The following is a 22,569-nucleotide window of genomic DNA, read 5'->3' on the forward strand; positions in this document are numbered from 1 at the left end:
GTCTCCAGTCCCGCTCCCGCCTTCTGCTGACGAGCACGCCGCTCCGAAGCAGTCTACCTCTGCGGGTTCTCGAACCTTGGGCGGCACGACTTGCAGCTGTTCCGCGTCCTGTCAGGCGGTGGCCGCCGGCTCCCGGGGTGGGAAGCGCCCGGGTCGCACGTGCCGGTTTTCTTCCGTCCCTGTTCCCTCCTGCTGCGTGTGGCGTTGGAGCCCGAGGGGAGGGGGCAGCGCGGTCACCGGTCAGGATCCTCGTGACTCAGAGACGGCGGCCGGTGGTTCATGATTAACAGCTGTCAGCTGAGTCCTGGCCACGCTGGCAGCGCCGTGCCCTGCGTTAGGCGGCGGCGACCCTCTCCACCCTGTCCGGGCATTGCATGCTCTGGCCAGCCCGAGCCTGCCTAGGAAGGTAGAGGACACCCAAGTGCTTGGGACCCTGCCACCCACCTGAGAGGCCAGGACGGAGTTCCAGGTCCTCGGTTCCCTGCTGCCCCAGCCCGGACTGTTGTGACCACTTGGGGAGTGAAATCAGTGAATCCAAGATCTCGCAGTGTCTTCCTCTTTCCCCGTGAGTGGCTTTGCCTTTAAGATTTTTGAAAGATCTTGTTAAGGACTATCTTCACATATGTGTTGTGCATTTTAAGTCTTGTAAGACAAATTGCTTACAGTCTCCTATTAACGCTTTTAATACACCCTGCACAAAAGTGCTTGGGCTCAGTTGCACCAACACTGGTTATATTCCGGAACTGTAAGTTATTGCTTGTATCGCACCTTCGGAGTGCTTAGGCTCAGTTCCCATCACCAGTTTCCTGTTAATTCAGACTCAGAAAGGCAGAGGAGGGGAAACAAATCTTCCATCCACTGGTTCACTCCCCAAGTGGCCACAATGGCCAGAGCTGAGCTGATGAGGAGCCAAGAGCCTCCTCTGGGTCCTCCGTGTGAGTGGAGGGTCCCAAGACTTCGGGCCATCCTTGACTGCTTTCCCAGGCTACAAGCAGGGAGCTGGATGGAGGTGGAGCAGCCAGGACATGAACCAGCACTCAATATGGACTATAGGTGCTGGCAGGAGAGGATTAGCCAATTGGGCGATTGCATCAGGCCCTGAACACCAGTTTTTAATCACTAAACCATAACCACACAGTTTGCTACTGAGTGGGAGAACCACCTTTTTAAATAAGTGAGGTGCTGACTGTATTACATCACGTAGTGGTCTTGGCTCCTGAAGGAAAGGAGGTAACATGAGGTAGTGCTCCAGCACCAGGACTTAAAAAAAAAAAAAAAAAAACACACAAGCAGAGATTGGTGTTGACAGGCCAGAAGCCTCTGCTTGCAGCACAGACTCCCGTTGCAGATCTAGCCCCTGCCAACACATCTGGGAAATGGAAGGCGGTCCAAGTGCTGCACTGCCACCTACAGACACCCCAAGGGGAGTTTTCGGCCCAGTCCTGGATGCTGCAGCTCCTTGGGGGGGTGAACCAAGGCAGATCTGTTGCTCTGCCTGGTAGTGAAGATGCTGGGAAGGATGTCCCTGCTCCTAGAGTGAGGCGCTTGAGTCAATTCCCTGTCCAGCTCCTGATTCCAGCTTCCTGCTAACGCTGACCCGGGGGCAGATGGCTAAAACAGTTGAGTCCCTGTCACTCACAGGAAAGACTTGGATTGCAGTAACTGGGTTCCTGGCTGTTTCTGGCATTTGGGGTCAATCAGCAGATGAAAGCTATTGGTTTCAGTAAATTTTAAAACAATTGAAAAATATACAACCCTTCAAGTCTGCTTTGGAGAAGAGGTTTGCTTCAAACAGGTCCAGATCCAGCTGTGCAGCCATTTGGGGAGCGAACCAGCAGGTGGAATCTCTGTGTGTAACTCCGCCTTTCAAGTAAAAATAGAAAGGAAATGGAATATGAGGAAGAAAGTGACTATGGTCAACATTTGGGCAATCACACAATTCAACAGTTTGAAGAGAAACCTGATTAGTCCTAGTGTTTTATTTTCAATTGCCACAAAATAGTTTATAACAAGAGTCAAGTGTAATACAATTTTCTTTATTAAAAATAATTTACAGCATCAGTAACATATACACAAATGTCATCAACTGGACTCCGCTGCCAATATATTTCTATACAATACTTAACATTATTAAACTCAAAACTGTTACACTGTTTTGTTGGCTTTAAATTACTTCGGTGAGATCGCCACACAGTATGTGCAAAACTGATAGACATGTCGGCACTGTCACCCACCAGGGTAAAAAAAACCACTGCAATGCTAATGTCTGCCCCCTTCCCCTCACTTTCATTACACCAAGTCAGACTAAGGTTGGGTCAACAGCCAGTATTTTAGTCTTTTCCAAGTTTCAAGGCAAAATGGAGGTGCCTTAACTCAATCCTAGACAAATGTCAGTTAAGTCACACGTCCTCTGGCAACACAGCATGGAGAAGGTGACACACTCCACCCTTCCACCCACCTGTGTGAACAGCTAGGTCACTCAGCTGAGGGTCTAGCTTTACCTGCTTACTTTCAGTCCAGCTGTAGCTTGGTGCCAATAAACAACGACACAGCCTGATGGGTTTCTGACAGCTCTCATTCAAGTGCCAGTGGTGACAGACAGCTGGATGTAACTGTTATCTTGGAGACAGAGTTTCCAAGATGGCATTTCTAGGGGTTAATAATGGCAATTCCAGGGCTGGGTGTGGTAGCCGAGTGGTTAAAGTCCTCACCTTGCACATGCCAGGAACCCATAGGGGTGCCGGTTCGTGTTCTGGCAGCCCCGCTTCCCATCCAGCTCCCTGCTTGTGGCCTGGGAAAGCAGTCGAGGACGGCCCAAAGCCTTGGGACCCTACACCCGCGAGGCAGACCTGGAAGAAGCTCCTGGCTTCGGATCGGGTGTAGTTCCAGCCGTTGCGGCCATTTGGGGAGTGAATCATCGGACTGAAGATCTTCCTCTCTGTCTCTCCTTCTCTCTGTATATCTTTTCAATAAAAATTAAGAAATCTTACAAAAAATGGCAATTCCAGGGGCAGGATTACATTTTCACTGATTTTGTTTCATAGGAGTAACAAAACTCAAAGGTAAAAAAGGGCACTGGTATATAGCATAGTGTTGTTCACAAGACAAAAAATGCTGCTGTTGGTAATGACCTTTGAAATTGTACTTTAAGTTCACAACACTGATTTGTGTGTGTGTGCTGTCCTTATATTTCCTTTAACAATTATGGGTTTTTTTCCCCTTATTTTTTGTAACATTAAATTAGCCAGGTACAATCAACAAAAGAGGTTAAGTAAAACAATAAAAACCAGCAGATGCCTTTTTCTTTTTCTTTTTGGTAAACAAAGCATTTGGCTAGAGAATGAATTATCAGGTATACACACTGGGGCCTACAGCAATGGCTCTCTCAATTGTAGACCACACTTACTAAACTTTTGGCTTTGACATACACAAGCAAGTGATTAAGGGAATTTTGCTTCTGTTCCTGAAATGTAAGATGTGCTTGCCTCAGTCCTGGACATCACCTTCACAGCTAGCTGGCACCACCTTCCTGCTGGCGATGCTACGCCTGTGCCTACAGACTATGGATCAAGTACACCTTCCAAATATAGACACCCCTTCCTCCCACACATCCACTTTGGAATGACCAGTCCGTCGAAGCATGTAACAGGTATTTTAACATTTAGCTTGTAAATTCTCCACCCCTAACTCATTATCATGGAAATGAAACATACATGCACTGATAGATAACACAGTATATATGAAGAACAAAGTATAATTTCAAAGTACCAAAGAAAATACTTATGAACATTTTAAATAAAGAAGGGAAATTGTCTCAGTAAATTCTTACCCATCTTCCTGTTTAAATATATATTTGCAAAATATTTTCAAGATACCATGATTGATTTATGTGCAAAGTTCTCAGTGGTCTTTGTCCACTGATTTGGTAATTTCAGCATTTCAGCTTACAGTAATCCATTGCTCTGAGCTGTATGAGTTAATTCGGAACTGCAGCAACTTAATTAGGTTATATGCAAATCTTCATGTAAAAAACCTATTACAATCTTTTACATGCTAGACTTAATTTCTTAATTTAAAAAGGCATATGACCACCTAAAATTAATCACCCCAATATTTTTAGCAGATGGCTCTTTGGCAGGGTCCATGATGTAGTGGATAGACACATGTATTGGGAATATATGGTACTCAGCCATAACTGAAGTGTTTTATCCTTATGGTCAGCTTTGATTTTAACAGATACAAAGTGAACTTAAATAATTAAGAAATAACAATACTTAAAAAAAAAAAAAAGAAAGAATACTTAAAGATGCCTAGGGCTGGGCCCCATGTAATTTAGGGTGGATAATTTAAAAGTCTAGGGGAAGCCAGTGTAGAGTTTAATGACTAAATTTCTCTTCAGCAACTAAAAAGTGGAATTTTGGTACTGAATAAGGTTTTAGGAACTTCTAACATCAGATGAGGAGAGCAAAATCATGGATTCAAATGACCACCGTGCCCCATGAGGCTTGCCTGAGGCTCAGCCCAGCACATTCCTGGCATCTAAGGGCTGCATCCCAGGAGGCATGCTCTGGCTGCTGCTGCTCAGAGCCACACACTCCGCTCTGCTTGGTGGGAACACAGGATTGTGATGCGGGACAAGTTCATCCTTGCAGACAGACTGAGTCTACAGTCCAGCACAATGGTGAAAAAAGAATTATTATACTTCAAAGTCCACTTACAAATCATTTTCCAACTTGCACAGTCTGAGAGTCTAGCCTCTTGCTCTTCCCACCTGCTAGTCTTACACCAACAAACAGTAGTACAGTTTCAGGTGCAAAGCTGCACAGACAGCTCCAGAGTTTACTCATACAGGGATCTTCAACAAGTTCAAACTCTGCCTTTATTTACAAATGGTTTGATCAAATACCTCCCCCCATACTTACAGGCTTCCACAACACACGTCACACGCCACACGTTGATTTTAGCAATGTTAATAGCACCATTCGTATATGATTTAAAATCAAGAAGATTTCATCTCAGTTACCACATTGATTCGTGATCGTTACATCCATGGACCAGAGCACTGAGGGCCCAGGGACGATCTGCAGTTGCAGGCGGAGTCCCTGGCTCCATCCAGCACAAGGGCGCGACGGTCACCGGTCAGGAGTGGTCTCCCTGGCAAGCAGATACTAGGAGAATTTTCGTGCCACGAAGTTCAATAATCCTCCATGTCTGTACAAGGTGACTTCCACATCATTCTCAAATGAAGCAATCACGCTGAATACTTTACCAGAACTTGTCTTGAAAAAAGAAAATAAACATGAATGGTAAAACTCTCAGTGTTTCTTGTGTATTCACAGCCAATGACTAAAACCTGCCACCTAACTTGTCTGTCTTACCTGGTTCTGACTTCAGACACTCTGACTCCTGGGAATAGTTCTGCTACTCAAAAATATTGAGATACTGAACTTAAGACCTTCACAGCTAAGTAAGAAAATGGGTATTTCATTCCTGATCCTAAAGAACAAATATTAGATGAAACAGAACAGGCCTTCAAGAGACTCAGATTTTGACTAATGGTCTGGGGACATTATGTTCGTGAAACTTATTCAGCTTACACTATTCAGTGCACAGTGTCTGCTTCTCTTTCCCTTGCTTAAGGCACCTCTAATCCTAAATGCTCAACTTGGTCTTCTGTTTGAAGTGAAGCACATGCCCGAGTTAAAATCACATCAACGCAAGAAGAGCTGCGAAGTACAAACCAGAGTGCACACATGAAGCTAGAGCATTCTCTGTGTCTCCAGGCATTCCATGCTCTCTACTTGCCCGCAAGAACATGAACAGGTTAAACATGCAGGACCAGAGCCATCGCAATGGCCTAGGCCTAACCGCTGGCCCTGACAGACATCTGCACATGACTTGCTACACTTTGTCTTCCTCACTTTATGACCACCCAGGCAAGTGATCACAGACTTGAAAATTTGCACAATACCTTTATACTTAATGTAATCCCAGGAGACAGTTCTTCAGGAAAAGTTAAAGAAAATGTTTCTCTGCCAGAGATGCCCAAGGACTCTGCGTTTTCTCCTGGAAGAAACTGAAGTGGAATGATGCCAATTCCAATCAAATGATCTTTGTGTATCTTTTCATAACTTTCAGCTAAAACAGCTTTCACACCCTGTAAAAAGTGAATATTACCTTTAATCATTTTTTTGGAAGATGATTTCTTGAGTATTCACAGGGGTTAGATTTACTATGATCTTTCAATACCCGACACCCGAGTTCAGTGTTGCATTCAGTATTTACAAGACCTCACAGGAGATCCTCAAGCGATTCTGAGGCCCTGTTAGCCACCTCCAGGGCACATCATGGAATCACAGCCCTAGTAAGGGGTGGCTCTGAGGGACCTGGAGAATTTCAGTTCCTTCACCATGGGGCTAAGATGTGTTTGTCAACTCTCTATCTCCCTGTTGCAGACACAGAAGCACACAGTTCCATCTGCTGGTCCATGGCCCAAGTGCCTGTAATGGCCAGAACTTGGCCAGAGCTGATGGTGGAAGCCCAGAACTTCCTGCCTGGGTGCAGCGACGCAGTCAGTCATTCCCACTACCTAGCAGGAGAGGCTAGAGGAACCAGAACCAAATGCCAAACCCAGGCCCTCTAATGAGGAATGTGGGTATCACATCTGCCCCAATGCTCCCTCTTGGAAAGCCACTAAAGAGGGTTAAGATGGTATAAACCCGTAACAATTAAGAGAATGGGAGAGGAAATTCTGTAAATGTTTACAAGTTAGAGGATAACTGATTTAGCAATGTTGAAACCACAAACAGATGAAATTGAAATGAGAGAATACCAGGCAGTTCTTACTTTATTAGTAAGAATGCCAATTGTGAGACTGCAAAAGATTGGAGGTCTGTCTAGGAGGCTCTGGAACAGGGTTGGGGAAAATAAGGGTCATCCAAGGACTGTGAAATTATTTGATCTGGTCCTACCAAAGCAGCCACAGTTGGACTCAAAATTCAATGAATCTACAGTTACTAATTTTCACACTGATAGGTTCATGTGGGCCACAGATGATGTCTTAAATAGCCAAATGGCCACTGGCAGGAGAAAATTCCCATCCCTTCTCTACATTCTGGAAGAGGAAATGGTTGTATTCTGTAGAAAACAGGCTTGACAGGCTATAACCTGGGACTCCTTAATCAGCCTTGTTCTTTTTAAAAAGATTTGTTTATTTCTATTGGAAAGTCAGCTTGACAGAGAGCAGGAGAGACAAGAGAGGATATCTTCCGTGCACTGATTCACTCCCCAAGTGGCTGCCAATGGCCGGAGCTGAGCTGATCTGAAGCCAGGAGCCAGGAGCCCCCTCTGGGTCTCCCACGGTGCAGGGTCCCAAGAATTTGTGTTACCCTCGACTGCTTTCCCAGGCCACAAGCAGGACACAAACCAGTGCCTGTATGGGATCCCGGTACTTGCAAGGCAAGGACTTTAGCCACTAGGTTACCACACTGGGCCCTCTAAAGAGCCTTTTAATGAGGTCAGTTTTTCTTAATTGTGTCTTCCTCCTCACTTCCAAAATGTTAACACCACAAATGCACTCTGCATGTGTTCATGCATGCTGCATGTTCATCTGTACTCACAGAGTCAAGCTGTTTTTAACGGCAAACACGGTGTTTGTCCTGAGGGTGTCAGCAGCTCCAGGAGACAAAGGCACACCGGCCATGGAGAAAGGCTGCACTAAGGAGATAGGGGATGCACGGACTATACCCTGAATTTCTTCCCCTGAGAACACTGAACGGCCTTAGCAAGACAACTCACAGGTATGGACAAATGGGGCTTAGCCCCCCAACACCTAACAGGAAGACTCAGACCCAACCAAAGGCAGCCCTCAGCTGGGGTTTGCAATCAGCTTTTCATGGCTAACGAGGAGGCTAGCCAAAGCTCCCCACCCTAACAAACAAAAATGGGGGGGGATGCTGTTGTGGTACAGCAAGTTAAGATACTGGGATCTCACATGGGCACAGGATTGAGCCCCAGCTGCTTCATTTCCGATCCAGCTCTCTATAAATGTGCCTGAGAAAGCAGCACAAGATGACCCAAGTGAGTGACTTCTGCATCTGTGTGGGAGACCCTGATGAAGGGCCCTGGGTCCTGGCTTCCATTCGGTTCCCAAGCTTCTGCAACCATTTGGGGGAATAAACCAGTGGATGAAGGGTACGTCTCCCTTTCTCTCTGTAATCCTGCCTTTCAAATAATGAAAAAATGTTTAGAGCACAAGGAATCAGTATCTATCAGTATTTGTAACACTCATGATTAGTGTCTGAGAAATACTGGTAAATCTGGTTTACTCCTACAACTCCTCAGAGTATCCACATCTGGAGGAAGCAACAGAATACGGAAATTAAGAAGGAGCTGTAGGGTGTGTCTGGGCAGCCTTCCTACAACTCCAGCTTCCAAGAGAAGCAGGTCATGTGACTGCCCTCTCTGCAGACTATTTGTTCTGCAATGAAGAAACAGTCTTGGAACAACTGCTTTCCTGGCACACAGCCAGGCATTACCTCATCATCTCTGGGTAGTAGAGGGAAAACAGTGAAAGTTGGCCTACTACCCCTGAGCCTCTTAACCCCACATGGAGCAAACTGGAGATAGTAAGACGATCAGCCAATAACAATCAATGGTTACAGTGATTATTATAAAGCCAGGTTTAGAATAGAATCTGTTTTCCCTCTACCATATTGACTTTGCCACCTAAGGAAATGCTTAATCAAATGCAGATTTTAAAATGCAGCTAGATCAGTATAAAATATTCTCTAAAACCAATGAGAAAGGGCCCGGTGGCGTGGCCTAGCGGCTAAAGTCCTCGCCTTGCAAGCCCCGGGATCCCATATGGGCGCCGGTTCTAATCCCGGAAGCTCCACTTCCCATTCAGCTCCCTGCTTGTGGCCTGGGAAAGCAGTCGAGGACGGCCCAATGCATTGGGACACTGCACCCGCGTGGGAGACCCAGAAGAGGTTCCAGGTTCCCGGCTTCAGATCGGCGCGCATCGGCCCGTTGCGGCTCACTTGGGGAGTGAATCATCAGACGAAGATCTTCCTCTCTGTCTCTCCTCCTCTGTGTATATCTGGCTGTAATAAACTGAATAAATCTTTAAAAAAAGAATTAAAAAAAAAATAAAACCAATGAGAAAAACTCATACCAATATTAGGGGTCTTAAAATTAAGTTCACAGAGTATGTGTGTTCAGAAACTATGCTTGGATTTCAAACATTTTGTGCCAAAAATAAAAACTTTTAATTCTATTTTCTTCAAACTTTGTGACTTACTTTACAACCAGGTCCAAAAAAACCATTGAACACAAAACACCAAAACTCAAGTAGACCAACTAGATTCTGACAGGATGTTTCTGACAAACACTCTTTGAAGCTGAAACGATAAGTGTTAAGAACCAATACCAGTAAGTAGGGTCCTTTGGCAGCCCAGTCCCTCGAGTTTCCAGAGCCGTATTTCTTCCCAGCTAATATGATCAGTGGGATGCCTTCCTTCTGGTATAGCTCTGAAGCTTCGAAGACATCCAGCTGTGGGTCAGACAAGCACAAACACCATGAGCACACACTCTGACCCAGGCCCCAGGCTCCGTGCTTGTGGTGCCGCCTTACCGTCTGTCCTGAAGGGAAATGGATGGTCTTGGGAGCTGGCTTCCCAATAAACTTGTTAAAAAGTTTGATATTTGCAAACGTGCCTCTTGTCATCACAGCATCATTGCCCCTGCGGGCTCCATACGAGTTGAATTCACGAGGGGTAAGGCTACAAGAAAATGCTCAAAGTCATTTTTCATTCAAATTTGTATATATATACTGGTGAACTGCTAAAACTTATGCACATACCTTTTTTTTTCTTTTTTAACCTGTGGAAAATTTCAAGAAGAACAGAAGAAAAAATGGGGCCAACATGAAGGCTCAACTGGATTATACTCTACCTGCAAGTGCTGGGATCCCATATGGGTGCCGGTTTCTAATCCCGGCGGCCCCGCTTCCCATCCAGCTCCCTGCTTGTGACCTGGGAAAGCAGTCAAGAATGGCCCAAAGCCTTGGGACCCTGCACCCACGTGGGAGACCCAGAAGAGGCTCCTGGCTTTGGATTGCTTCAGCTCTGGCTACTGTAGCATGTGGGGAGTGAACTAGCAGATGAAGATCTTTCTGTTTCTCCTTCTCTGTAAATCTGCCTTTCCAATAAAAATAATTAGATTTATCTATGTTTAAAATGCATATATATATATATGAATGCCCATGAATGTACCCCAAATTACGACAGTGAATTCATGAATTCTGCTTCTTCCAATCTCTAAAAACATATAAATAAATGAAATTTGAATTGGTTCCCTAATATGTTTTAAAGGTAACCAACTTTTGTCTCTTAAATGATTATGAACTCATAGATTAAAACATATTCCTTATATTTTAAGCCATTTTAGTTAAAACATATTCCTTATATTTTAAGCCATTTTAGTTATTACTCTCATCTATACTCATTATGTCCCATTTTTGAGCAGTGACGAATTAAAGGTAACCGAAATGGCTACCTTTTAAAAAGAAAGATAACTTTTTTCTTAAAAAGAGAGGAAGGGCCTGGCGGCGTGGCCTACAGGCTAAAGTCCTCGCCTTGAACGCCCCGGGATCCCATATGGGTGCTGGTTCTGATCCTGGCAACTCCACTTCCCACCCAGCGCCCTGCCTGTGGCCTGGGAAAGTAGTCAAGGATGGCCCAATGCTTTGGGATTCTGCACCCGCGTGGTAGACTTGGAGGAAGTTCCTGGCTCCTGGCTTCGGATCGGCACAGCACCGGCTGTTGTGGTCACTTGGGGAGTGAATCATCGGACAGAGGATCTTCCTCTCTCTCCTCCTCTGTGTGTATCTAACTTAGCAATAAAAATAAACAAATCTTAAAAAAAAATAAGAGGGGAAAAGTTTTATTTTTAGAAATCACAGTTGATGACTACTTCATTTGCAAAGTCACACTCCACCCTGTGCACGGGCCACTGCTCTGGAAGAAGAACAGCTCCTAGCAAATTACTTATTTTTTATTTGAAAACAGAATTAGAGAAAGAAAAACAGAAAGCTCTTTCATCTCTTGGTTCACTTCTCAAATGGCTTCCCTCAATGTCCAGACTTGAGCCAATCCAAAGCCAGGAGCCAGGAGCCAGGAGCCAGGAGCCAGGAGCTTCTCTCCAGTCTCCCACAGGGGTACAGGAGCCCAAGGACTTGAGCCATGCTCTGCTGCTGTTCCAGAACATGAAGAGGGAGCTGGATGGAAGGTGGAGCGTCTGGGGCACAAGCCAGCACCCATATGGCATATTGATGCTCCAGGCAGAGGCTTAGCCCACTATGCTTGGACATCAGCCCTGAAAATCTTCTGCCAGAAGCCTGACGACCTGGGACAACTCCCACACTTCTGGCTAAAGTCAGACCACCATATAGGGTGGAGGTTGCTGAGGGTATGGTGTACAGCACAAAGGGCTAAGCAACATCAGAGTGTGGGCTAGAGTCCTGGCTGCTCTGTTTCTGGTCCAGCTCCCTACTAACACACCTGCGAAAGCAGAAGATAGGTCAAGTACTTGGGCCTCTGCCACCCACCCATGTCAGTGACCTGCACAGCTGTAGAGAGAACCAGTAGGCAGGAAGATCTGTGTCTTTCAAAAATAAATAAAGCTTTAGAGAGACAGGAGACAGAGAGACAGAGAGACAGAGAGAGAGAGAGAGAGAGAGAGAGAGAGAGAACAATCACTGACCACCACAACATGGGTACTGGGGGTACTCACTGCTAATGAATCGTAAATATAGAAATGACTTTTTACAGTGAAAGACAGGGCTGAAAACAGAACCGACCCAGCAATTGCAACCACCAGCTGATTGGGGCGATGAACTGTACCGAACCCTGTACTTGCAAGTACACACAAGAATCTGGTCTGGGATCACCTCAGACAAAGTTTCTTTTGGGATCTCCCCAATCGAACTGCCGGACTCAGAACCCTGACCGTGAAGAGAAGTGCAGGTTCCATGGTCTGCCATGGAGTGCAAGTACTAGAGCCAAGCCTCCTCAGAGGCTCAGACGGAGCAGTGGAAAGCAGAACCAGGTGCACATGGAGGATATGGCAGTCTATCAGAACCTGCAGAGGACACCTGGCACCACAACAGAGGATAGAACAAATCAATCAACTACCCCAGCCATGTGTTGTCAGAGAAAAACTGGGCAAACAAAGACTCTAAGGTAGACTATGTCAATCAGTGGATTCTGCAGCGACCTCATCATGCTTGGAATGGCGACACTGGCAGTAATTCATAACTGTTCAGCTATCAAAACCTCTTGAGTAGGACCCTCGGAGCATGCCCCACATCAGGGACCCAAGATGGGTCTTTATCTTGACACAGGAAAAAAAAATACGGAAATAATAGTCTCACCCACTTTCCTGCAGCCCTTGAACCTTTGTGCCCTAATTAACTATGTAAAGATTATAAAAAAAAAAAAAAAAAGACTTTTTAGGAACAAGAAATAATTAAATTAATCTCAGCAATCAACAACCAATTTCATTTTAGTTAACTGATTGGAAAATTAAGAGCCGAAGAGGTGGATGGGCCCGGCGCAGTGGCCTAGTGGCTAAAGTCCTTGCCTTGTACGCATTGGGATCCCATGTGGGCACTGGTTCTAATCCCGGCAGCTCCACTTCCCATCCAGCTCCCTGCTTGTGGCCTGGGAAAGCAGTTGAGGACGGCCCAAAGCTTTGGGACCCTGCACCTACGTGGCAGACCCAGAAGAGGCTCCTGGCCTCAGATCGGCTAAGCTCCGGCCATTGCGGTCACTTGGGGAGTGAATAATCAGATGGAAGATCTTCCTTCCTCTTTGTCTCTCCTCCTCTTTATATAATCTGACTTTGCAATAAAAATAAATAAATCTTAAAAAAAAAAAAAGGAGTGAAAGAGGCAGAAGACAGAGATTTTCAATTTGCTGCCTTACTCTGCAAAGGGATGCATCAGTGGACACTGTGTCAGGCTTAAGCCAGGAGCCTGGAATCCCACCGGGGTTCCCTATCTGGCCCACATATTCAGGCTGACTTCTGCAGATTTCCTGGGTGCATCAGCAGCAAGTAGCTTGGACTTGGCACGCGAGGTGGCTAAACCCTTTGGGCCACATGCTAATCCCGACAACCAACTCTTCCCAGTTTCTAATTTGGTCTTTCATGCACAGGCAACAATACTCTAAAGCTTTACATGTAAATTTCTTACTTCAAGACCATAATGGTCAGGAGTTTAAGCATCTTTATTTTTAGAAAATTCAAACCAGGGCCCGGCACCGTGGCCGAGCGGCTAAAGTCCTCGCCTTGAATATGCCAGGATCCCATATGGGTGCCGGTTCTAATCCCGGCGGCCCTGCTTCCCATCCAGTTCCCTGCTTGTGGCCTGGGAAGGCAGTCGAGGACGGCCCAAAAAGCTTTGGGACCCTGCACCGATGTGGGACACTTGGAAGAGGTTCCTGGTTCCCAAAAAGCATCATTGGTCAAACCGGCTCTTGGGAAGTGAATGATCAGATGGAAGATCTTCCTCTCTGTCTCTCCTCCTCTCTGTATATCTCACTTTGTAATAAAAAAAAGTAAATCTAAAAAAAAAAAAATTCAAACCAATGAGAATGACTGGATTAAATGTACCAAGAAATTCAAATAAAAAACTGTAATATATATATATATATGAAAATCCTAAGGAGAGAAATGGTGACTAGCTTTTTTTAAATGGAAACATAATTACCACCAATATTGAAATCAAAACCAAAAAGTGAGAACACTTACTTTATTTCTTACCACTCTGATAAAAGTTATGCAATATTATTTCTTGTCAATTCAAGTCACATAGCACTGATAAGATATTTCAATGACAAATTTGCCATCTGAATTGCTCAGGCTTAATAAGCATTAATAAATAAGCATTTAAGAGTTAGTCAGGTATTAGGTGCTGAGATTTCTGCTTTTTAACAAAACTTCATCTCTGGTGTCAAAACAATTCTTCAATAACAGAGCAACTCTACATTGATTAATCATGGGGAAATTTAAGTCTTCCAGTACATTTGGTTTCTAATCTCCTACACAAAAAGCCTCTTACATTTGTGTTTATTGTTAAATGCAGACTCTTAAGCAGTAATTCACTGTCCTTTGATTTGATACACATCAACCCTAGCCTCGGATTAAGCAAGTGTTATAACCTATATAATCCCCTTCACTGCATTCCTATAAAAGGAAGCTGGCTGGTTTCCAATGGGCTGTTAACACTCTCAGGCCTCCATCTAAAGCAGCATTTCTGATTCCTACAGTGACACGCAGAGCCCACTACAGGAGATGCTCCTCTGTGTTCCTGCTCCAAGCACGTGACCACCAGACAGGGGACAGGACCAGAAGCTTCTTCACCAGCAGGACAGCAACCCAACAGCGCTGTGGGACCTACCCTCTATGTGTCAAGTACTTGGCAGCAGCACTACTCCGAGCGATGCTCCCGGCAGGTGAGATGTGATCGGTGGTGACCGCATCCCCCAGGTGCAGCAAGACGTGGGCGTTCTCAATGGGCTGCAGTGCAACTGGCTCTTTGGTCTAAAAGGAACAAGTCGAAGGCACTGAACTCTTCACAAGGACTTTGGGCTTATAACAACATTCTTTAAAAAGCAAAACAGTACTCACAAGCTTATCAAAAAACGTAGGACATCTAATATAAGTGGACTTTAGGTCCCATGGAAACAAAACTGACTCAGGCGCTTCTAGGGAATTCCATCGTTTATTTCCAATCTGTGATGATGGGTAAAAGAAAGACAAAAGCAACCAGGAAGTATTTAAGATGCCTATATCAAAACCAAAAACTGTATTTATGTACATACATAAAAACATTCCTGGGTATCAGCACTGTGGCATAGGAAGTAAAGCTACTGCTTGTGACTCCAACTTCCCTTACAGGCATTGGCTTGTGTCTCAGCTGCTCCACCTTCAATCCAGCTTTCTACTAATGGCCTAGCAAAAGCAGCTGAAGATGGGCCAAGTACCTGGGCCCTTGCCACCTATGTGGGAGATGAGGATGAGGCTCCTCTGAGCCCTGGCTACTGTAACCACTTGGGGAATGAACCAGATGATGAGGATCTCTCTTTCCTCCTTGCTCTGTGAAACTCTTTCAAAGCAGTCAATCCATCAATCCTAAAAAACCAAAGCAAACAAAGAAATGAAACCATTTCTGGAGGGGAGGCATTTAGCATGATGGTGAAGAGGTCATCTGGCAGACCTGAGTCCCACCTGGAAGTGCCTGGGTCCAGGCCCGGCTCCTACTAAGGAGCACTCTGGGAGGCAACAGATGGCGTTTGGTAGCTGGAGCCCTGCCAGCTACACGGCAGGCCTGGACGAAGCCGCAGCACTAGCTGCTCTAAGGCATGTGGAGAGAACCAACAGAGAGGGGTTGTTTCTCTCTGCCTTTCAAATCAATCAATCAATCAATCAATCAATCAATACCTGTAAAAGTCTCTGAAATATGTTTTAAAAAAGCATCATTGGTCAGACAGATAGGATAAATGGCTAGGGAACCGGTTAGAGTGCAATTAAAAAAAAAAGTTACTTGAAAGGCAGAAGGATCGAGAGATCTGGCACCTACTGGAGCACTCCCCTCATGTCCCTAACATCAGGACTCGTGAGGCTGGGGCTGCAGCCCAGAGCCCATTGACCTGAGCCATCACACAGGGACTCCCAGTGTCTCCCACGAGGCTGCCGGGCATCTTTCTGAAGCAGCTGAATGCACGGAGAAGAAAGGACCATTTCTGAGAAGGGCACCTGCACTCAGGCTGCCAGACACTGGACTGAACTTACACAGTACTAAGTATTACACAGATGCTATACATTTCAGTAAATAAACAAATTCTAAAACTCCAAGCTGATTTTTTTCTTTATAATCAGTGATTCCAGATATAAAATGACTATTACAAAAACCAGGGACTACAAGCAGTTTCATTTTTACTCTATTCAGAAAGCAAGTTGCAGAAAAGAACACTATTCATGAAACAAATGTGTCTCTTACCTCCATCTTTTCCTTTAGTGTTTTAAACATGGTTGAAATAACATGTCCTTCCTCGATCTGATGCACTTCTTCTCGAGTAGGCCAAATATCACACAGGTAAACATTCTTGCCAGTGGGGTCAGTCCCTGATGGAAAGAGTTTAACGTAGTACTCACTGTGATAAACAACCCCTCACACTGTTCACACCTTTTCAAAGACACAGCACAGAAATCAAGTAAATCTTACCCACTTTCCTGTAGCCCTTGAACTTTTTTATCCTAATTAGCTATGCAAAGACTGTCAAAATATAACAATAAAAACAAAAACAAAAAAAAAGAAATCAAGTAAATCATTCAACAACAGGCTGCTTAAGCAGTTGAAAGAACTTTTTTTTAAAAAAGAATTATTACATTTTACATTCTTATAAAGACAGAAATTAGTAACTATGTAATACCTACCACAAATTTTTTTCTGAAATTAATCATAAAGTGGATGGTGGTCCAAGAAACATTTCAAAAACGTTATAATTTTTATGAAAAAAGGTACGTACAGATATATACATATAATAGGCAAGATACCTAAAGGCTCCGTCAGGAAATCTATATTGACTGTGCCCGCTATGGCATAAGCCACCACTAAGGGCGGAGAGGCAAGATAATTGGCACGAACACAATCACAAAGACGACCTTCAAAATTTTTGTTTCCAGATAAAATTCCACAGGTAACCAAATCACCCTGAAAAAAAAAAGACAAAACAAACATATACATATAAATATATTCAAATAATGGAACAAATCTGCATCGTCACACAGAAGCAATCTCAAACATCACAGCACTGAAGGTAAGACAACGAAACAACCCAGCAATGAAGTTCAGGCACACAATTATCACTCCTTCAGGGTAAGTAACCCTGCCATTATTAAAAAATTATTTCTAAGCTCTAGAAATGATGTGCCGAATCATTTTCATACTCATGGGTTCTTCCTCAGAGGTACGAGGACTACAGAATTAATGTAGCAGCCATGTATTTTCTAGGCTTCGATATGAGAATGTAGTTAAGAAAACCCACTGCTAAATCTCACCAATAAATACATCTTACCTGTCTTACTGCACTTAGAACAGCTTCTGATAAGGGTGCTGTGTTCCCCACACACGTTGAACATCCATAGCCAACTATTTCAAACCTGTATTGCAGAAAACAAATGTGATTGGATAGCACATCATGTTTGTAAAGAAAAGTACAAGCTTATGCTCTTAATTCTACACCTGCAAAGAAACCTCCCAGCACACATAACTGTGTCCAGGCCACATCGGACCCCCAGGCGCGCTATCTGCACCCAACACTATTCCTGGGGTGCCCCTCTACTCACAACAGTCCCTACCAGGTCAACAGCATCTACATACACCATACAATGAAATCCCTCAAACGCTACTTGCCAGGCATAAAACATGATTTCTTTAAAAAAAAAAAAAGAAGAAGAAGAAGAAAAATACTGTCCTGTCCTTGCACCCAATAGGTTTAATTAAAGTGACAAGAGCACCTAGCCACAATAATTTGGGTGAAGACTTTGAAAAATCAAGCACTCATTGGAAATCAATGCTTCAATTCTCAACCAATTAAACCCAAGGAGAGTCTCTCAGAATAGTTCTAAGTCAATATATTACAAGTATAGTCCTCTAAATTAATTAAAAATGTATCAGACTCTGGTAAGAAGGGATCAACTTTATGTACTAAAGATCCAGTAACCTCACAAAAACCTCAATTATGACAACTTAGCTGAGTTAACAAATGCAGTCTGCAAAATTTCATTTTTTTTCTCAACAGATCTATGTAACTCATAAAAATTAAGTACCAGGGCCCAGCTACTTGCAATGCAGGCATCTCATATGAACAGCAGCTTGAATCCTGGCTGCTAATGCACCTGGGAAAGCAATAGCAGGTGACCCAAGTGCTCGGGACCCTGCACCATGTGGGAAACCTGCAGGAAGCTTCCGGCTTTGGCCTGAGTCAGTCCTAGCCATTTCTGCCATCTAGGGAGTGAACCAGCAGACAGAACATCTCTTTCTCTCCCTCTCTCACCCTTTCTGTGTAACTCCGCCTTTCAAATAAACCTTAAATTTAAAAAAAAAAAAAAAAGGTACTACATCACTTACAGTAGTTTTACTAGTGTGTGTTATCTTTCTTGTTAAGCTCCTTAAGGGAGAGATCAGGCCTCCCACCTCGCAGCACCCAACACACAATCTTGCTCAACAGATACATCTGATCAATGCTGGCTGAGCAACAACTACAGCATGCATGTTCCACCTTCTCCTTTTACATGAAAGGCTGTAAGTAAGAGGTGGCTGCTCCAGCACCTGCTGAGTTCCAACACCAGTACCCACAATGGTGACTGTTACTTACCCAAGCCTACTGAGATACGGTAACACGCCACTTGAACTGAGGTAATGTGTAACCATCCCACTGCCCGGAGACAAGCTTGTTCTTATGTAAGGTTTAACTCGAAGACCAGCTTCAACAGCCTTTTTAGCCAAAACACCTGTACAGTCAACAAACAATGACGTGTGAGGCCGGCACACCTCTCCCTCTTTCATTCACATTACAGCAGGAAGCAAGCAAGGGAGTCTTCAACAGATTAGCTCGGATCAGAGTAAGACTCCACATCATACATTTACTACCATCATTTTGCTCATGTTTTATTCTATCAGTCTGCATCATTCAAAACAAATTTAAAAACTGCAGTAGGTACAGAAGCCCCCATGTTGTAAATTACTAAGGCATAGGATAAAACCATGGCATCAAGAAAACAGAAAAATGTGCATGGAGGAAGGGAACACAGAAAAATCATGGAAGATGGAAGACGTATTCTCTGGCACAAAGAATTTCCATGTTATTTTCTCGCGTTTTCTGCAAATTTTCTGAAGATCTCTGTAACTGATGTCATTTTCTGAACCATTTTTATATGCTACAATCATAACTAAGGACAATTTAACATTTACTAAGCATAGTTTATATTATTAACAAATTTCTCCAATGTTTATATAATTTGATTTCATTTACAACCCTTATGAATAATCTTTATAATCTGGTAAGATTCCTTAGAAAGTCTCTCAAAATCAAATGCAATGACTCAGGTATAATATAAAAAGCAAAGCAAACATAATAAAAACAGGAAGGGCCAGTACTGTGGCTTAGGGAGTTAAGCAGCCTCCTTCAATGCTCGCATCCTATACTGTGGCATGGGCTCAAGTCCCGGCTGCTCTGCTTCCAATCCATGTCTCCACTAGCATGCTGGGTAGCAGAGGAAGATGCATCAAGTACTCGGGCCCTCTCCACCTTTGTGGGAGACCTGGATGGAGGCCTGGGCTCCTGGTTCTCCAGTTACTGTGGTCAATGAACTATCTGTCTCTCCCTTTCTGTTATTCTGCCAAACAAATAAATGAAAGATAAATCCTCAATCAAAAAAAAAGGAGAGAGAAAATCAGTCAAGTACCACCTACCTGCGGTGAGCATGACAGAAGGGTTGCAATTATTGGTGCAGCTAATCACTGCGGCAATGACCACGGACCCGTGAGATAATTCATATTCACTTCCTTCATAATGGAGAGAGACAGTATCCTTCTGTCTTTCAGCTGCTATTTGGAAGCCTTTAAATCCAACCTATGCAAATTTGCACATAAATACAAACTAACAATTAGGGGTATGCAGAAAAAGAACACTAGCAGCAAAGTTGGCAGACTCGATGGCTGGTGATTTGACGAGAGTTCCGGCTAGGTGCGAGGGAGGCTGAGGGCGCTTCACTGTGGCCGCAGTGACAACTGTCACAACAGGAGGTCCAGTGTGCTCACAAGCAACACGTCATCCAGGGAGGGAATCCAGCCGGCTAACCAACATCCAGACCTTATTTGGCTGTTGTACCATACTCACTCCTGAGTGCAAGAAATGGTGCCAGCTCTCACTTAGTTAAAAAAGGTCCAGAAGCTACACTCCAAAATGTTCCAAAGTGTGTGAGTGAAGAAGGAACAGCTTGACTGTAAATTGGCGAACTGCTGACATGAGGTCACAGGCACACATTTTCCAAACGAAAAGTCAAGAAATCATTAAAAAGCTCTACAAAGAAAGCCTACTACTAGCTATCAGATGGAAGCTGTGATTCTCAGAATATACAATTCCAAAAACCCAAGCCACTTGTTTTTATTCCATTTTACCAGATTTTATTAGAACAATTACAGAGCGGTGGATTTCTCCGAGCCTGAGAAGTCACAGAAGTGCAGAGCAAAGCTCAGTGATGATATAAACATGCTGTATATGTGCTAAACAAATGCATGAAAAAAGCAGAATTCAAAGTACAAGCTTGTTTTGGTGCAAAAATTCTTCTTTCACAAGATGCTTGTGAAATGTGCATTATGAAAAAACCACACAAAGTCTTAAATATACCTAAACTTTTAACTGTACTTTCCCACAAACACTGAATATATATATATAGCTTATCCAGCTTATCCAAAAGAGGCTATTGTGACAAATTCAACTTTAAGCTGTATTTAATTAACTTAAGTTTGAATTTAAATGCGCATAATCAACTCTGCTCACAACAGTGGGATCAAAACCGACTTGCACGTTGGCTGGAAGGAGTAAATGGGAGGCTGTTGTGCGCAGTCCTACATAAAATACAGCTGGGCACTGAGTGAACGTGAAACTGTTGGTTCTTCACTACTGAGCACACGGGCAGGTGACAGTAACAGTAACTGACCTTTTCATTTAAGCAAGCCTGGAAGTCACTTTTCATGTCTGCCACAGCAACTCTATCCTGAGGCCTTTTTGGACCACTGACAGACGCAACTATTGAATTCAGGTTGATCTGGATGACCTGGGAAACAAAGAAGAGAAAGAATTACAATTCCTAACGTACAGATTCCAATTCTAGTATTACTTTCTAGAGAATCAGTGCATGCACATTTCTTAACACTGAATTGATTTAATAGTAAAACACAACCCACAGAGATAAAAATTTAAAAAGCAATCCATTTAAATTTGTGAAATATATGAACATTTCCTAGAGGCAAGATTAGCCAAACAGTAGGCAATCAAACTGCCACAACACTAACTGAATTAGCTGTAAAAAAACATATGGATCCCATGTCCTCCCCAGATAAACTTGCTGTAACGCTGCCTGCTGACAGCACAGATGCCAGCACCAACAACCAAGTCACTGCCTGAGCTCCAAACGCCCCCTTGGCTGGCTCTGCTGACTGAGGAAGTTAATATCAAGCTTTTCTCCTGAGAAGCCTGGTCAACAGAGGGTGCTGCAGCCACACAGCAGAGGAAGGTCCCAGATGGTCTCGCTGCCCAGGCTTTTATTCTTTGTTAAGAAATCATATACTGGGCCTGGCATGATAGCTTAGTGACTAAATCCTTGTCTTGCAGGCACTGGGTTTCCATATGAGTGCTGGTTCATATCCCAGCTGCTCCACTTCCCTTCTAGCTGTTTGTGGCCTGGGAAAGCAGTGGAGGACAGCCCAAAGCCTTGGGACCCTGCACCCACATAGGAGACCCAGAAGAAGCTCCTGGCTTCGGATTCCAGCTGTTATGAAGTGAACCAGCAGGAGCAAGATATTTCTGTCTCTCCTTTTCTCCGTATATCTGCCTTTCCAATAAATAATAATATAATAAATATTAAAAAAAAAAAGAGAAATCATATACTTGGGGTCAGAGTGTAGCATAGTAGCTTAAGATTCCATCTGCAGGGCCAGGTGGCGTGGCCTAGCGGCTAAAGTCCTCGCCTTGAACGTGCCGGGATCCCATATGGGCGCTGGATCTATTCCCAGCAGCTCCACTTCCCATCCAGCTCCCTGCTTGTGGCCTGGGAAAGCAGTGGAGGACAAAGATTTGGCAAAGATTTGGGACCCTGCACCCACGTGGGAGACCCGGAAGAGGTTCCAGGTTCCCGGCATCGGATCGGCACAGCACCAGCCATTGCGCTCACTTGGGGAGTGAATCATCGGACGGAAGATCTTCCTCTCTGTCTCTCCTCTCTGTATATCTGACTTTGTAATAAAAATAAATAAATCTTTAAAAAAAAAAAAGTTTCCATCTGCAGCACTGGCATTTCAACTACCAGTTACTCAAACCTGCAAATGTGCTTGGGAAAGCAGTGAGGATGGCCAAAGTGCTTGGGCCTGTATACCCACATGGAAGGCCAGGAGGAACAGCTAGTCACTGTAACTTTGCCTTTCAAACTAATGAATAAGTCTCAAACACAAAACAACAAAAGAATTACCTCCTCTCTGTAATTTTGCCTTTCAAATACAACCAACCTTTTCAAAAATACCAAGAGAGACCAGAAAATGTGTTACCAAATTCATTGTAACAGACACCTAGGTAAAATTAATGAACAAAATCAAACTACGGAGTCACAAAAGCTTTTAAAAAACAGTTACCACTTACTAACTTATTTTATGCCTGTGACAATTCTATGAATTTGTATTCAGTCTAAGAAGCCTAAGTTGTAGAGATAATCATATTTTAGAGA

At 44.0% G+C, this 22,569-nt stretch overlaps 1 protein-coding gene across 1 annotated transcript in view; it reads right to left on the reverse strand.

The window, feature by feature from the left end:
* Window positions 1-3,297: 3,297 nt before the first annotated feature.
* The window catches only part of IREB2 (iron responsive element binding protein 2), a 54,556-nt gene continuing 35,284 nt past the window's right edge, over window positions 3,298-22,569 (reverse strand). The window contains exons 11-22 of the mRNA XM_004594609.4: window positions 20,791-20,907; window positions 19,541-19,700; window positions 18,444-18,579; window positions 17,142-17,226; window positions 16,621-16,777; window positions 16,064-16,188; window positions 14,692-14,796; window positions 14,462-14,604; window positions 9,635-9,782; window positions 9,431-9,553; window positions 5,972-6,157; window positions 3,298-5,279 (exon numbers count right to left, since the gene is read on the reverse strand). Of these exons, the coding sequence (XP_004594666.1) occupies window positions 5,169-5,279; window positions 5,972-6,157; window positions 9,431-9,553; window positions 9,635-9,782; window positions 14,462-14,604; window positions 14,692-14,796; window positions 16,064-16,188; window positions 16,621-16,777; window positions 17,142-17,226; window positions 18,444-18,579; window positions 19,541-19,700; window positions 20,791-20,907 (1,596 nt within the window). The 3' untranslated portion in view covers window positions 3,298-5,168. The remainder of the gene's footprint in view (window positions 5,280-5,971; window positions 6,158-9,430; window positions 9,554-9,634; window positions 9,783-14,461; window positions 14,605-14,691; window positions 14,797-16,063; window positions 16,189-16,620; window positions 16,778-17,141; window positions 17,227-18,443; window positions 18,580-19,540; window positions 19,701-20,790; window positions 20,908-22,569) is intronic.

The sequence above is a fragment of the Ochotona princeps genome, chromosome 6 (genome assembly GCF_030435755.1).
Source record: "Ochotona princeps isolate mOchPri1 chromosome 6, mOchPri1.hap1, whole genome shotgun sequence".
Classification (NCBI taxonomy): Eukaryota; Metazoa; Chordata; class Mammalia; order Lagomorpha; family Ochotonidae; genus Ochotona; species Ochotona princeps.